Genomic DNA, 16,031 nt, shown 5'->3' on the forward strand with positions numbered 1-16,031 from the left:
ATATTTCCTTCAGATAACCAAATATGCAGCTGTTTTAAATGATGGTTTCTAGCTAACTGGTACAGCAGCAGCAGTACAAACGTTTCAGCAGCGTCTCACAGAGCTGAGCTGTGTGTGTTCATGTTTGGAGTTAATCCAGGGTGATGATTAGAGCAGGATTGAAACCACAGCGCATAGCATTTAGTGTTTTTAGCTAAGTTACCCATAAAAGTCACATTTTTGGTTTATGTTGTGCTCTCTATATGGTTTCTGTTGGTTTCTCCAACACCTACACCTGCTTAGGACAGGGTGTAAATATTTAGTAATTACCACACTGATCAGGCATAACATTATGACCACCTCCTTTGTCCATTTTATCAGCTCCACTTACTATATAGGTGCACTTTGTAGTTCTACAGTTACAGACTGTAGTCCATCTGTTTCTCTGATACTTTGTTAGCCCCCTTTTACCCTGTTCTTCAGTGGTCAGGACCCCCATGGACCCTCACAGAGCAGGTACTATTTGGGTGGTGGATCATTCCCAGCACTGCAGTAACACTGACGTGGTGGTGGTGTGTTTAGTGTGTGTTGCGCTGGTCTGAGTGGATCAGACACAGCAGTGCTGCTTGAGTTTTAAACACTGTGTCCACTCACTGTCCACTCTATTAGACACTCCTACCCTGTCAGTCCACCTTGTAGATGTAAAGTCAGAGACGATAGCTCATCTGCTGCTGCACAGTTTGTGTTGGTCATCTCTAGTCCTTCGTCAGTGGTCACAGGACGCTGCCCACAGGACGATGGTGGCTGGATATTTTTGGTTGGTGGACTATTCTCAGTCCAGCAGTGACACTCAGGTGTTTAAAAACCTCAGCAGCTCTACTGTTTCTGATCCACTCAGACCAGCACAACAGGAAAAAAACATTTTTTTTTTTATTCAGAACAATCCTTTAGCATCAAAAATGGTTCTGCTGTTGTTACCATGTCAAGCTTCTAACGATAGAAGAACCCTTTTTGGTGCTATATAGAACCATTTTCAAGAAGATTCTATATAGAGCCATATACAGCACATTCTCCATCAATCTGAAGAACCATTTTACCATACAGAGAACCATTAATCATGAAACGATTCTTTCAGTGTTCATGGTTCTACATAGTAGCATTGTTTTTACTCTTTTTTAAGAGAGCATGTTCACTTATTTTTTAACAAAACATGCATTTTGAACAGGAGCTTACGACTGTACCTACTGTTAGATACATGTACTTTATTAAGGTCAGGATCAGGAGTTTTAATAAATGAAATGCAACTAGTTATTAATATTTAGAAAATTGTGTTAATGTTCATATGTAATCGTATATTTTTTCTTAATACAATATGGTGATAACATCATAATCCATGATAAAAGGTCTGGAAATTATCATGACTTCTTTCATAACAGAGAGAAAATACAAGTGCAAAGTTAAGATTAGAATTCAGTTTTTATTTTAAATGTGTCTACTTGGTAACAAACTGTAAAAATTACCTCTTAATGTAAAAGGAAGTAAATATTTAAACATTTGTAGCACTGTTATAAAATAATCAAATGCTATATCCATAATGCACTGTTAGAGAATCACTCACTGTGCTGAAATCATTCTAGTCCATGTTAATAAACTAATACAGTGAAACAGCTCTGTAATAACAGAATTCCCAGTAACATCAACACAGTCAGGATTAGCTGATAGGATTGGGCCCCGACAACATACCAGGATGGTTGCTGAAGGAATGTTCTGATCAGCTGGCTGGGATTCTCACAGACATCTTTAACACCTCACTGAAACAGGCTGTCATACCATCATGCCTAAAGACTGCCACAATCATACCAGTGCCCAAAAAACCCACAATCTCCTCCCTCAGTGATTACCGCCCTGTAGCACCCCCATCATGATGAAGTGTTTCGAGAGGCTGGTAAAGGACCACATCACCTCCAAACTCCCTCCCACATTAGACTCGTACCAGTTTGCTTACCACCCAAATCGCTCCACAGAGGACGCCATCTCCTCTGCACTTCACCTGAGCTTAGAACATCTGGAAGGAAGAAATACACATGTGCGCAGGCTGTTTCTGGACTTCAGCTCAGCGTTTAACACAATCATCCCACAACATCTGATAAGCAAACTGGCCCCCCTTGGCTTCAGCACCCACCTGTGTAACTGGCTGCTGGACTTCCTATCAAATAGACCTCAGTCTGTGCGGGTGGGCAACAACGTCTCCAGTGTCATCTCTTTGAGCACCGGCTCCCCTCAGGGCTGCGTCCTGAGCCCGCTGCTGTTCACCCTGATGACCCACGACTGCTGTGCCAGGTCCACTACCAACCACATCGTGAAGTTCGCAGATGACACGACAGTAGTGGGCCTAATTCAGGACGACATCGACCTGGACTACAGAGAGGAGGTGAACCATTTGGTTGACTGGTGCGAAACCAACAACCTGGTCCTGAATGTCGAGAAAACCAAAGAGATCATCGTCGACTTCAGGAGGACCCAACCCAACCACACACCACTCCTCACCAAGGACACAGCAGTGGAGATAGTTAGTAAAACCAAGTTCCTGGGGTACACATAACGGACACTTTGACCTGGTCCACTCACACTGAAGCTCTGGTCAAAAGAGCCCAGCAGCGCATGCACTTCCTGAGATGGATGAAAAGAGCACACCTCCCCCCTCCGATTCTCACCACCTTCTACAGAGGCACTGTAGAGAGCATACTGACCAGTTGCATCACTGTCTGGGCAGGAGCCTGCAGCACCTCTGACTGGAAGTCTCTGCAGAGGGTGGTAAGGACAGCAGAGAGAATTATTGGGACTTCACTTTCCTACCATACAGGACATTGCAACAAGTCGCTGTCTGACCAGAGCTCAGATCATAAACAGAGACCCCTCCCACCCCCACCATGGACTGTTCTCGCTGTTAGCCTCTGGAAAGAGGTTCTGAAGTCTTCGAAGCAGAACAGCCAGGTTCAAAAACAGCTTCTTCCCACATGCAATAAGACTGCTGAACTCTAAATAAATGCTGCTTCAATTCTTTTTTGATTACTCCATACCTGGGAGCTACAGTGCAATACACCCTCTTGTATATATACTTATTTAAAATTTAGTTATCTGTTGACATAAATATGTTTACATATGCACCACACTCTGCACTACATTGCACTACATTGTATTATTTATAATTCTTCTGATCTACTCTGAGCCTATGCAACATAGTTTCATTCTAATGTGCACTGTACGGTGTAAATTTGAGTGACAATAAAGTCTGTCTAAGTCTAAGTCTATTAGACTTTCACTCTGATGCAGCTTTAGTGATCGTCCCTCTCACTTTCTATTTCACACGGTTTGGACATCAGGGCAGGATGTAACTGACACTCCTTAAACACAGTGGAGGTAAAATCTGCTGTAACTGAACAGTTTATATTAATGCAACACTGAAAAAAGGCTTTCTTACCCTCAGAAATCAGCTATCGCCAGCGATAACAACAGACTGGAATAATTCAATATGAATAGGTTTTGTAATAACCTATTCATATTGAATCAGACGGACTGATTGTAGCGCAGAGCTTTTCAAATGTCACTTTCGACAACTTAATGGTGGGAGATTTCAGCCCTCATTAGTGGGTCATTGTAACACATCCAAAAAAAATCAAATATAATATAAAAAGGCAAATGGCTGTAAAGGTGATTCTACTGAAGCAGAAACAAAGTTAAATCTCTCCATCCTGTTTGTTTCAGCGCAGCTCCTAATCACCGGCGCCATCTGAAGTTTCTTCACATTACTGTAGTGGATGGAAACACAACATCTTTCGCTTTTCTCTGCTGAAATCTCATAAATGTGCATCATTTTACACTTTAATACAGGCTGCACTGATGTGTCATTAACTTCCACTTTGAGCAGCAAATGAAAATCCTTTAGCTGCCAATCAAATCTTACTGCTGCTCTGAACAAATGTTTGACTCCTCTAAAGACTGACGAGCACTAGACTAGCTTACATCAGCTGCAGCAGGAAAACAAGGTGTTCAGGACTGACGGACCTTGACTGAGCAACGGAGCCCTGAAGGATGGTTTTATAAAGCGCTTCTAGATGGAAATCTCTGGCATGTCACTCACAGAAAACACCAAAAAAGACATGAAATGTGTAACCCAGGACTGTTAGCAGTGCGGTATAAAATGGACTTGATGCATGGCTTCTTTCAGACTGTGCAAGTGACCGATCACCATCTCCACTCAAAACGTCCATCGTTGGTCAGCAGTGATGACACTGCAGTGATACAGTCTCTTCATCCAAGGCGAGAAAATAACAAACTCAATGCGGTGGTTTTCCATTTTGGTGGTTTATAGATTGCTCTTCGTCAGCGGAGGTGACGGCTCTGAATAATGTTTTTGTTGTGCTTTTCTGTGTCCGTCGTCTGAGGAAAAAGATAATTAACACTGCTAGGCCGGCTGTGAGGAGAGTGATCAGAGCTCCAAGGAGAACATAATGTCCCCTGTCTCCTGATAGTGGACCACCAGCTCCGTCTTCTAGAAATGGAAATATAAGAAACATATAAGCCGTGCTGACATTATTGGCACCACATACTCCTAAACATTAAGATGAAAAAAAAGTGCTCTGGAGCGACGCTGTAGAGCAGAGGCCTTCAAATCTGGACCCTGAATCCAGTTTCCAGTCCTGGGTTTTGTAATAACTGGTAGTTTTGACACTAAGTGGCCAATCAGTTACATCAACAGTTACTAACAGTTATTACAAAATCCAGGACCGGAGAGCGGATCTGTAGACCTCCTCTATAGAAGATCCTCTTTATGCTTCCCAAAAGAAGAGAAGCGTTCTTTAAAGAACCACATGTGAGTGTGACCTTTTTAAAGTCTCAAGAAATACAGGGACTCTACACCTGATGGTTACCTAGAACGAACGTCTGCTGAATCAAACTGTGGTGAAATGTGAGAGTTCTGATACATACGATAATCATTTAAAGATTCATTATCTAACTGAATGTCTGTGAGTACCGTAACTGTAACTCCAGGAAACAGTGAGTGTTTATCTATTTTTATTTTCCTCTTCCTGTTCCTTTTATCTGTTTCTATGTTCCTAAATGGTTCTTGGCTTAAATAAAGGTGCTACAGGAGAACCACTTTGTTTGTCTAAAAAAGCTTTTCAGTGGCAGTTTAATGAAAAAACCCTAGATTGGTATAGAACCTTTTTATTATGTGAAGGTTCCTCTTACACATGCACACACACATCTCACAAATATGGTTCTTAGGGGAACTAAAAGTGGTTCTTCTATGGCATTACTCAGAGCCCTCATTTTAAACCTTTAACCTGTATAGAACCTTTACACTGTGCAGATGTTCTTAACTTTAAAAAGGTTCTTCACAGTCACACTCAAATATGTTGTTTTTAAATAACCATCTGTGGTTCTACAGCATCACTCCACGGAGCTGTTTTTGGCCTGTATATTTTAAAGGTGTATATTTGGAACTTAACCAAAGAGGATTTTTAATCTCACCTAAGAACAGGTCGATGTTCCGTCTGATCTCCTGCCCCAGATCTTGGTTCTTCAGGATGAAGGTGATGGAGGAGTTGCTGCCCCGTTTGAGGTTTAGCTTACTCTTGACGCTGTAGAGCCTGGTGTGTTGGTCCTGCTCCAGCTGTGTTTGCGTTTCTTCTGTGATGTCCTCCATGTTTCCCATCAGCCATTGCAGCAATGGGGAGGGGTAACCTCCCTGTGATGTCAGCAGGAGGTCCACCTGCCCATTGCTCAACAGGTTGATGTGCAGATGAGGCTCCGGGTAGAAGGCTATAGAAAAGAACCTAATATTAAAACACCTGGTAATACTCCATATAAAAACCCTTGTAAATGAATAATAAGCCGATATTTTCACTTCCACTTCCACATGAGCCTAAGGTCTCCATGCCCAATGCCAAGTGTGGGCTAGAGGGGTATAAAGCACCCCAGCAATGGACTGATGGAGCTCCATCCAATACCTTTGGGAGGAGTTGGAGTGACCCAGAACTGACCATCCAACATCAGTACCTGACCTCACTAATGCTCAATCAAATCCTCACAGCAATGTTCAACATCTAGTGTAAAGCCTTCCCAGAAGAGTACTGGGGTACTGTACGTTATGTGAACCATTGGTGGTCTCCAGTAAAGTGGACAGTGTATATCTTCCCTACTGTAAAGCATCCTTACCTGCTACTTTCAGACTGAAGCTTTTGTTCTGGCTGCCGATCTGTGTGCTGACCGAACAGGTGTATATTCCATCATCCTCCAGGGTGACCCGGTCCAGCCTGAGTGATGCATTTCCCTTCGCCATCTCCTGGTGGTACAGTCTGGTACGGTTGGCATAGTGATGATGCTGTTGGTCCAGCTGGTCATGGCTGTGGTAGAAGCTGTGGACCACCTCCAGGCCACGCTGCCACATGAACACGCTGCTGCTCACATCCCAGGAGCCTCCGGTGGGAAAGCTGCAGGACAGAACCACGGACTGCCCATAAACCCCGACCTGACCACCGCTGGGCACTGAGATCTCGAACTCAGCTGCAGGACAGAGAGAGAGAATATGTCAGGCACATAATTATTGGACTCATCCTATATCTTGATATATACTGACAAATATCCAATGCATTTAATGCTTTTAAGCACTAAGCAATTTCAAGACATGAAACTGTTGCAGCACAAAAAGAGAGGATAAAATTAACAGTGACATCAAGGGGGAAGGAGGCACAATTACTTTAAAATGTCCACCACTAAAGAACACAGATTTGTTATTAAAACCAAGATGCCAAAAATGTTCACTGCACTTTTGGAATAAAAATGTCCATAAAAAAACTTCAAATTACACTCAGGAGGAGGGTGGATATAAATGTTGAGACTGCTTTCAAGCTCTGGGAAACACTGAGCATTTCTAATGATGACATGAGTACCTACAGATCTGTTGTGTAGTTCGCTTCTACACTGACACCATCGTACTGATACAGCACACATACCAACGTAATCAGACAGAAACATTCTCTTATGCTCATTCTTACATTCCTCACAAGATAAACACACTCAAAACAGCCAATCTATCAAACACAGCCATCATGTAGGCCTGCAGATCCCTTAAGAGGTCAAACAACTGAATACAACACAGCAGGCTGCAGTATAACACAGCCATCATACAATGAAATAAAGTGTTACATACTTTACAGCTCTTATACCATACAACAGAGATAACATGCTAAAATGCACATATTTACAGAACAAACACACGTATGCAAACACGCAGCCCCACCCAAAACCAGTCTTCTAAGGTTGTCCGCTCCACACCGTTCTGTGTGTGTAGTAACAGGTTCCATGTCTGAAACTTTATGAGTGACATGGAAAAACAGAGACGCAACACTAACGTTCTTGTAGTACATTTAGTCCAACTCAGCTTAAAACACTTTGGAGAGACGAGGTAAATCAGTTCCCTCTGCAGTCTCAGTGTAATGACATGGACATGACAGTTACCAGGAGAACTAATACAGTAAAACAGAGACATATTGTTGAAATCATGTTACTGAAATTCATTTTTTGATGGAATTAGTATTGTAAATCGTCTTTCAAAGTAAAACAAGGCAGGTTTATTTGTATAACATCTTTCTTACACAGCAGCAATTCAATGTGCTTCACACAAACACAGAAAAATAAACGCATTGAATGATAAAGCCTATGGCGTCCTGAGATCTAGTACCTCAGAAAGGCAATTGCAGAAATAGTTACAAAAAATAAAAGATAAAGATTAAATACAATAAAAAAGAGAACAAATTAAAGGATTAAAAGAAGTTAAATACTGTAGCGCTAAGATAAAGTGCAGTGCTAAACAAAGACACAAAAAAATCAAGAACATTTTGAAACTGGACTTAAAGACGGCCACATATCTGGCATTATCTGAGTGTTTGTTCCAGCAGTGGCAGCATAATGACTGAATGCTGCCTCACCCTGTTTGGTTTCGATTCTGGGCTCTGCTAACTCCCGAGTGATCGGAGAGGCCTGTTGTGTTTGTATACTAAAGATCGACAGGGTATTGTGGCATCCATAAAGAAGAAAATGCAGGAAACATTGTGCTTCAAAGGCAAATGCTCTTTTATTGAACAGGCAGCAAGTGAAGAACCAAGCAGCTGGGATAGCAGGGAAGGTCACTTCTAGCCATACAGTTCTACTCAATGGTAGACCCCACCCCAACACCAACCATCCTACAGCCCAACACAGAATAGCACACTGACACTGCTGCATGTGTTAAGCTGACAACAACAACTACCATGAGCGTAGTGTGTAATCTCCCAAGAGCCTTTTTGTTTGGTGACTTTGCATGGCTGTGCCTCCGGAGCTCCCACAGCAGTGCAATGCTTTAACATGGCTGCTGAAATTCAGACCTCAGTCGATTGTTATGCCAGGATTTCAGAGCTCTGGAGTAAAGAAGTGTTGACCTCCAGTCTTCTTACTACCAAATACAATCTCTATCTTTACTTATTTAGTTGGAGAAAGCTTTCTTTCATCGGGTCATTTATTGACTCAAGACAATCACATAAGGTCAATGGGACTGTAGTCATCAGACGAGAGAGGTACGCAGATCTGGGCGTCTGTGTAGCTATAGTAAGATAATTGATTGTATTTTAAGGATTTGGCCCAGTGGTAGCTTATAAAGGTTGAACAGTAAGGACCCTCGAATGGATACACAGACCTGTCCAACTCAGCTTGTTTCTTAATTTCAGGTGATATCAGCTCAGCCTTAACCCACTATAGTCATGTCTCGTCTGCATTAAATATTTTTGTGAACTACTTTTGTGCATTTATATGGCAAAAGCAACACCACAGAAATAGCATTTCCTAATTATCTTTTGAATTTGAATAATGTTTGGTGAAAACTATGGCAAAATTGTAAAATAAATACTGCAAAAACAAGTTTGCGCAGAAAAACAGTGTTACATTTCTTGTTGTTTATCTGTAGTTGACTGTGAGAAGTCTAGTTGTAAGATGTTCAAGACTTACTGTAAGAGGAGACTCCAGAGAGCAGAAGCAGGAGGCAGTAAAGCGATGCTGGAAACTTCTCTGTCTCAACCATATCACAGCTCTGAATCTGGAACTGAATCTGAACTAAACCAGCTGTACTGAACCTGAACTATGAACTAAACTGGCAGTTGGTCAGTGGACAGGCTGCGTAGAGCAAAACAACCCAACTAACTTTAATTATATGTACCATATTATGGTTCAGTAACTGAAGCTGAAATAAAGCAGACTGTCACACAGCTGAACTGCTCAGCGACTGAATGCGCGGGGCAAATAAGTTCAAGACAAACTGTGCCTTGGCAGTCGACTGCATTTGGGGGGAGGAGCTAGAAGAGAGCCTTCAAACCAGACAGTTTACAGAGCTTCTAGCCACACTGAATGAGGATTAAGCTCTGTTATCATCTGCTGTCTGAACTGAGCTGAATTTACATCACTGTATCACCTTTCTTGTTAATACACACTGCAATATATCATAACTGCTACTGTACTGACACGTCAGACTGTAAACACTGCTATAGTTATGCTTATACTCACTGTGTTGTAACTACCTCATACCTGCTCTCATGTAAATATGACAAATCTGTAAATTTATTGCTACTCTGTTACACTTTAACTTATGTCTATTTTTTGTTTCTGCCTAATTTGTGTCTATTTTTAATTCTATTTCTAGTTCAGCCTAATATATGTAAGTTTATGTGCAATTATATTTCTTGCTACTGTAACACTGCAATTTCTCTTCAGGATCTATAAAGTTCTATCTATCTATCTATCTATCTATCTATCTATCTATCTATCTATCTATATCTCAGCTGGTGCAGCTGGTTGGAGAGAAACTGCAGTGCTGTCACATTGCTTTGTGTGAATGAGGCTCTGATAAACTGTACAGCATCTCCTCTGTTTGTGTCCTGCAGTAAAAAGCATTCTGTATTAAGTCGTTGTGTGATGCTGACTGAGATGGTGATGAGCCAATTAACTTATTTAAAACTGACGAGTGTGACTGATACACTGGGTGCTGCACATGCAGAGTCTGAATGTTACATGGCTCTGTATTACATGCATGCGAATAAACCAAAGCATTATTATTACTATAAGATTTGGGCCCAAAGTGCCAGTAGTACCAGCTAAAATTCATCTTCATAAATCAAAACATTTAAACTCTGAGTTCTCATGCAGAGTGTCTCTTATGGAATTTGGACACTATCTGGAATGTATTAGTTTATCTGATAATTAAAAAGCTGTGAAAACTCTGATTAAACTTTGAGAGCAGCTCTGAATACATTGAGATAAATATCTTAAAGATGTTCTGTTGATACATTACTTACATTAAGTAGATGTGTGGTTAAAATGTTACTTCCAAAAACTAACCTTACCCAACCCTTACCCTGGCCTTAATCCTAACCCTAACTTTAGCCATAACCCAAAACCTAATCCTAAACCTCACCCTGGCCCTAATCTTAATCCTAACCTTAACCTCAACTCAAAACCTAATCCTAACCCTGGCCCTAATCTTAATCCTAACCTTAACCTCAACCTAAAACCTAATCCTAACCCTCACCCTGGCCCTAATCTTAATCCTAACCTTAACCTCAACTCAAAACCCTAATCCTAACCCTCACTCTGGTCCTAATCTTAATCCTAAACTTAACCTCAACCCAAAACCTAATCCTAACCGTCACTCTGACCCTAATCCAGGTCCAGGATGGTGTCAGTGTGTCTGTATCAGCTGGTTGAGGATGTTGATGGTCTGTATTAAACCTGTTAATGTTCAGTTCCTCTCAGTTAAACGTCTACAGATCTGAACTCCAAATAAAGTGGAAAAACAACTGAATTCAGCAAATTATAAACTTTTTTTACACAGTTAAAGTCTGTTGATAATCTACTGAATGTATTCACTGCTGCTACATCATTGATATGTTGTTAATATTTTAGTGAGAGTCTGTTCAGTGTTTATTTAATCTAAAAAGGCTATAAAATGTCTAGAAAGACTAAAAAGACACTAAAAATAAACTTTCTCCATAATCTAAATAAATATTACTGCTGTCAGGACAAAACTGTGTATCTGCATTATTATGATTTTTCATTTTTGACATAATTTGAATAATGCAGTTGCCCTTTACGTTGAGTCAAATTTTCATAAAGAATGGTGCAAAATTACTTGGAAAAAATATTTTTGTATTTAGTTCCATTAAAAGTTAAGAACATTTTCATTTGTCCTGTAAAGTTACCTTTTTGGAGAAACTAGGTTTTGTTCCGACAGCTGCGATATGTAAATGTTCTTGTGCACGTTTAGAGACCGAGTTTACTTTATGAATATTTACATCCAGTAGATTTAATTATTGCCTGTATTATCAGTGAATATAGCTGCATTTCTGCATATTAATAACCTGGTTAAAGCCCAGTTCAGACATGATTCCACAGGTCATTTCCTTCGGTAGACATGTGACAAAGGAATAGAAGTGGAATGTGCATGTGTGACAGCCATCAGAGTTCATAAACACTCCTTTCTTTTCCTATTGTTCTGCCTCACTGAGAGTTCCTGCATTCTTCATGTGTATGTACTCACAAACCTGTCAGTCCAGTGTTCCTGTTTAAAATTCAAGATCAAGCTTTCATCTAAGAAACAGCAACAGTTTCTCCACCTCCTAAACACGGCCCTCCAGCTCAACCACCCCAGCCATGCTCTCCCCCTGACAGAGCACTTCAGCCATGACACAATAGCTGTAGGATACACATCTGTCATCTTATCAGGAAGCACACAGGATTGTTGTGATAAAATTCATGAAATCTTTCAAAACAAGCTGGGGGCCAAGGCACCTGCAGTCTGTTATATTTCCAAAAAAGTTGGGACGCTGTGAAACATGTAAATAAAAACAAAATGCAATGATGTGCAAATCATTTAAACCCTGAAAATAGTACAAAGACAACATATCAATTTAAATGAGCTCAGGCCCAGAGAAGGCAGCAGCACTTCTGGGTCTTGTTTCAAATAACCTGCCTTGCCTTGGTAGAGTCTCATGCATTCTACTCTACAAAACCCTACATGAAAATAAGAATATAATACATTATTATCACTAATTCCTCTTTTTGTGATCTCTAGCCCAGCAACAGCTTTTTGTTCTCTGTTTCTGATCATTTCATCTAGAGGAAATCCAGATTGATCAGTTGTGAATGTTTCTTGTGGAAAGATGTAGTGCTGGATTATTTTATAATGACAAAGCCAAAGAACAGTGTCATTATTTTGTTAAATTTAATCCTGTTTCTAGCTAAATTTCATATTTTAAATCAAGCTTTTCAAATTTGAAAAGTTAATATGTAGTATTTCCTAAATAATCTGAACGGAATCTGAAACTTATTAGTTTATCTGATTTATCAACAACATCCAAAAACACTGCCGGCTTCTTCGGACTCAAGCTCATCTGAGGCTTTTTAGTACCAATGGCACTGAAAACTCTGAAACATTGGTGTCCTCACTTCCCAAATGATTAATGAACGCAGTTAAAAGGAAATAAAAGTGGTAAACACACTCCTGTCCCAACTGTTTTGAAACATGTTGCACACATTTAGAATAATAGAGAGGAGTGCAGTTCAGAGGCTGACAATGACCCTCAGATTACATATGAGCAGGCATGAACACCGCAGTCAGTGAAGATAAGCTGTTCTGTAAAGGGCATTTCAAAAGATAAGCAGGACACATGTTGATTAACCAGATTTAAACCTGACCAATATCAGATTAACCAGCCGTGAGATCACGGGTCTCTGAATGCTATGTAGGGGACACACAGCAACGTGTAACCAGTCAGCTTTCATGGTGTGTTTATCACCATATATATATTTATATAAGTGCTGTGGCATGGTTTTGCTAGCTGCTGTTATTCCTCACTCTAACACAGTGGTCCAGTCTCATACTCATAGAGGTTTGTCCTGTTAATACAGTGTCACTGATAGTGAAGTTCTGCTCTTCCACAGCGCTCAGTCCTCTTCTGCCTGTGCTTATCCACAACCAAGATAATCAAACTGAAGTTCCTTAAATCATAATCTTAACAGCTTCTATTATACTATTTTAACTCTTCCTAATGATACACATTAAAACCACTTCAGAACTAATAGCTCCCCCTTGTGAAGAAACCTCACCCTCTGGACATCAAACTGGAGACAGACAGCAGAAAACCACTGAACTTCATTAAAACCAGCCTGTTCAACACACAACCAGCTCAGTGCTCAACTAGTAACAGTAAACATACAAAATATAAATATCACAGAAGACAGTCAAACCAAGGCAACTGGCAATACTTCACAATGAGGGAATAAAATGAACCGGCATATGTACAAACAGAACTAATGAGAACAGGTGAGTGTGATTAGAATTCAGGAGAGGAGGATCTGTGTAACTGTCCACGATTGGACGATTGGTTGATGGCGGGCTTGTGACTGTGACATCAGAAGCAGATGCATTATTGGAGTTGGAGTTCACAAATATAGGGAGGACCTCAAGGGAAACAGGTAGTGTGACAGAATGCAATTAGTTTTTTTGTTAATGTTACCATTTCATCTCATCCTTCATCCTCATCAATAAGGTCTTGTGGTGGTGTCCAACACTGGCCAATTCTGTTTTTATAGTAATTTATTGGATTTATTTATAGATGGTGATAAAAGAGCATCTTATTACATAAATTGCAGTGATTTGGTTCTGAACCAGTTCCCAGTTCAGAGCGTCCAGTCACACATTGAGTCAGAGTCAGTTTGTGTTCTGGGTGTAAATCAGTCTCTGATCTCTCTCTCACACACACACACACACACACTCACATACACACACACTCACATGCACTGGCACTCACACACACACACTCACACACACACACACACACACACACACACACACACACTCACACATACACACTCACAATGAATCAGCACAGCTTAGAACTTACTGGAGTGAAACCTGTCAGCAGCTCAATACACAAGTTACATCAACACAAAAGAGTAAGTGGAACAAAATACAACAGTTGTGTTGTAAAAAGTTTTATGTGTAAACGTTTGACACATTTGAATTATGAGAAAAATTCAAAGCACTGTTTTCATTATGTAAACATTTGTTCACAGCTGTGTGTTTACAGTATGTAGCTTTAGAGAAATGATAAACAGAGCAGTGTAGCAGCAAAATTATGATGTGCTGGAGTTTATTTGGAGCACATGTTGAACCACTAGAGGGCAGTATGAGTGCACACTGGGTGACGGCTGTGTGTTCACTAAAAGATCACAGAAAGAGGAACATCACAGTGGCTCCAACCGCTCAGCTCACAGTGTAATAACTGTAGATCACACATGCTGTATTACTATAAATGCAGTGAACTGTAAATGGTTTAAATGAGCATAAAGTTTATTATGTAATGGTACAAGGTCTCAGTATGAACCTCCTCCAGCTGTACGGACAACATCAACACCATAGTCAAACTCATCCCATACTGGATTGAGTATGTCGGGTGTCGCTGCACTCATAGCTCTTTCAGTGCGACTTCAGAGATCATCCAGTGTTGTTGGCAGTATGAGTGCATGCTGGGTGATGGTTGTGTGTTCACTAAAAGATCACAGAAAGAGGAACATCGATGTAACAGAATGACGGCAAACATCGAGTAAACATCTCGGTGATTTTTAGTTATTTTTTTCTTCGTTTATAACACCCAATCAATACTGCTGACTCACTTTTGTTGATGTATTGATGCACATATTAAATAAAAAGGAGGCAAAAGCACATCCATCCATCCATCATCTAAACCGCTTATCCTTCTGGGTCACGGTGGGGTGCTGGAGCCTATCCCAGCTGTCATCGGGCAGAAGGCAGGATACACCCTGGACAGGTCGCCAGTCCATCGCAGGGCAGACAAACAGACATATACATCCACACACACACTCACACCTAGGGGCAATTTACCATGTCCAATCAGCCTGCCTGCTTGTTTTTGGACTGTGGGAGGAAACCGGAGTACCCGGAGGAAACCCACACAGACAAGGGGAGAACAGGCAAACTCCACACAGAAATGACCCTGGTCACCCAGCCGGGAATCGAACCCAGGCCATTCTTGCTGTGAGGCGACAGCGCTACCCACTGCGCCACCGTGCCGCTGCAAAAGCACATTTTACCTGTTAATTTTAAGAATTTCTGGGGAGTGACTTCCAAAACAGTTTTACACTGAACTGGGCTTTACATACCCAGCCAAAACCCCTGGTGGGATTGTCCATGTGAGTCCATGTGAGTTCCAGGTGTCTTCTTACATTCAGCTTTGGTCGTCTATTCAAGTCTGTCATCCAGGTACATCCTCAGGTTGGGGAGGGCAATACGGCCAAAATATATGAAACACGATACACACCCACAATATTTCACCCTCCTGAGGTTTGATAAGCTGGAGCAGACACAGCTCAGCACATCTGGAAAAGGCTATGAATGTACAGTGACTTAACATTTTACTGTACATTCAATTAAACATCCAACTGAAAATCACATTAAACTCACAGTCTTCCAGCAACAGAGTGGACCCTCAGAAACTGTGATACTGTCCGTCCCTGAGTGACGGTGGGGGGCTGTGTTAAATCCCCTGCAGACAGAGAGGAAAAACGAGGTGGCAAATCCAGAGATGTTCTTCTGATTGGCTTCTGAGGTTCCTCATGATGGACAGCTCTGTTCTGTTGCTTTAGAGTGAAAAGTCCAGTACAGCTCAAACTGGACTTGACTGACCAGAGACGAACCGTCTTTAACACAGACTGAGGGGCCATAGAGCTCAGAGTGTGCAGGACGCTGTTTCTCATGTTGGTAAGTTTGATTGGCGTTGGTGTTTAGAGCTGTAGATAGTGGAGGAACTTCCTGTGAGGATCGTCTGCTGAGGATCAGGTCTGTCACCTCGGCCTGGTTGGCTCTGGTGGACCAGCTGGTCTCAGCTGTGGTTGAAGCTGGACGACCTCCAGGGGAAACAATAACTGGAAATAATAAATGAACA

The 16,031-nt window shown here is 41.3% G+C and overlaps 1 protein-coding gene across 2 annotated transcripts in view; it reads right to left on the reverse strand.

Annotated features, from left to right (window-relative positions):
- Positions 1 to 3,919: 3,919 nt before the first annotated feature.
- LOC118802735 (CD276 antigen-like) overlaps positions 3,920 to 16,031 on the reverse strand; it is a 17,569-nt gene continuing 5,457 nt past the window's right edge. Inside the window, exons 1-4 of one of the 2 annotated variants that reach the window (XM_036563204.1) lie at positions 9,025 to 9,297; positions 6,202 to 6,549; positions 5,515 to 5,805; positions 3,920 to 4,531 (exon numbers count right to left, since the gene is read on the reverse strand). In XM_036563204.1, the coding sequence (XP_036419097.1) occupies positions 4,317 to 4,531; positions 5,515 to 5,805; positions 6,202 to 6,549; positions 9,025 to 9,097 (927 nt within the window). In that variant the 5' untranslated portion in view covers positions 9,098 to 9,297 and the 3' untranslated portion in view covers positions 3,920 to 4,316. Of the gene's footprint in view, positions 4,532 to 5,514; positions 5,806 to 6,201; positions 6,550 to 9,024; positions 9,298 to 16,031 lie in introns of those variants that run through there. The other variant, XM_036563203.1, reaches the window with a different exon arrangement.

The sequence above is a fragment of the Colossoma macropomum genome, unplaced genomic scaffold (assembly GCF_904425465.1).
Source record: "Colossoma macropomum unplaced genomic scaffold, Colossoma_macropomum, whole genome shotgun sequence".
Taxonomy (NCBI): domain Eukaryota; kingdom Metazoa; phylum Chordata; class Actinopteri; order Characiformes; family Serrasalmidae; genus Colossoma; species Colossoma macropomum.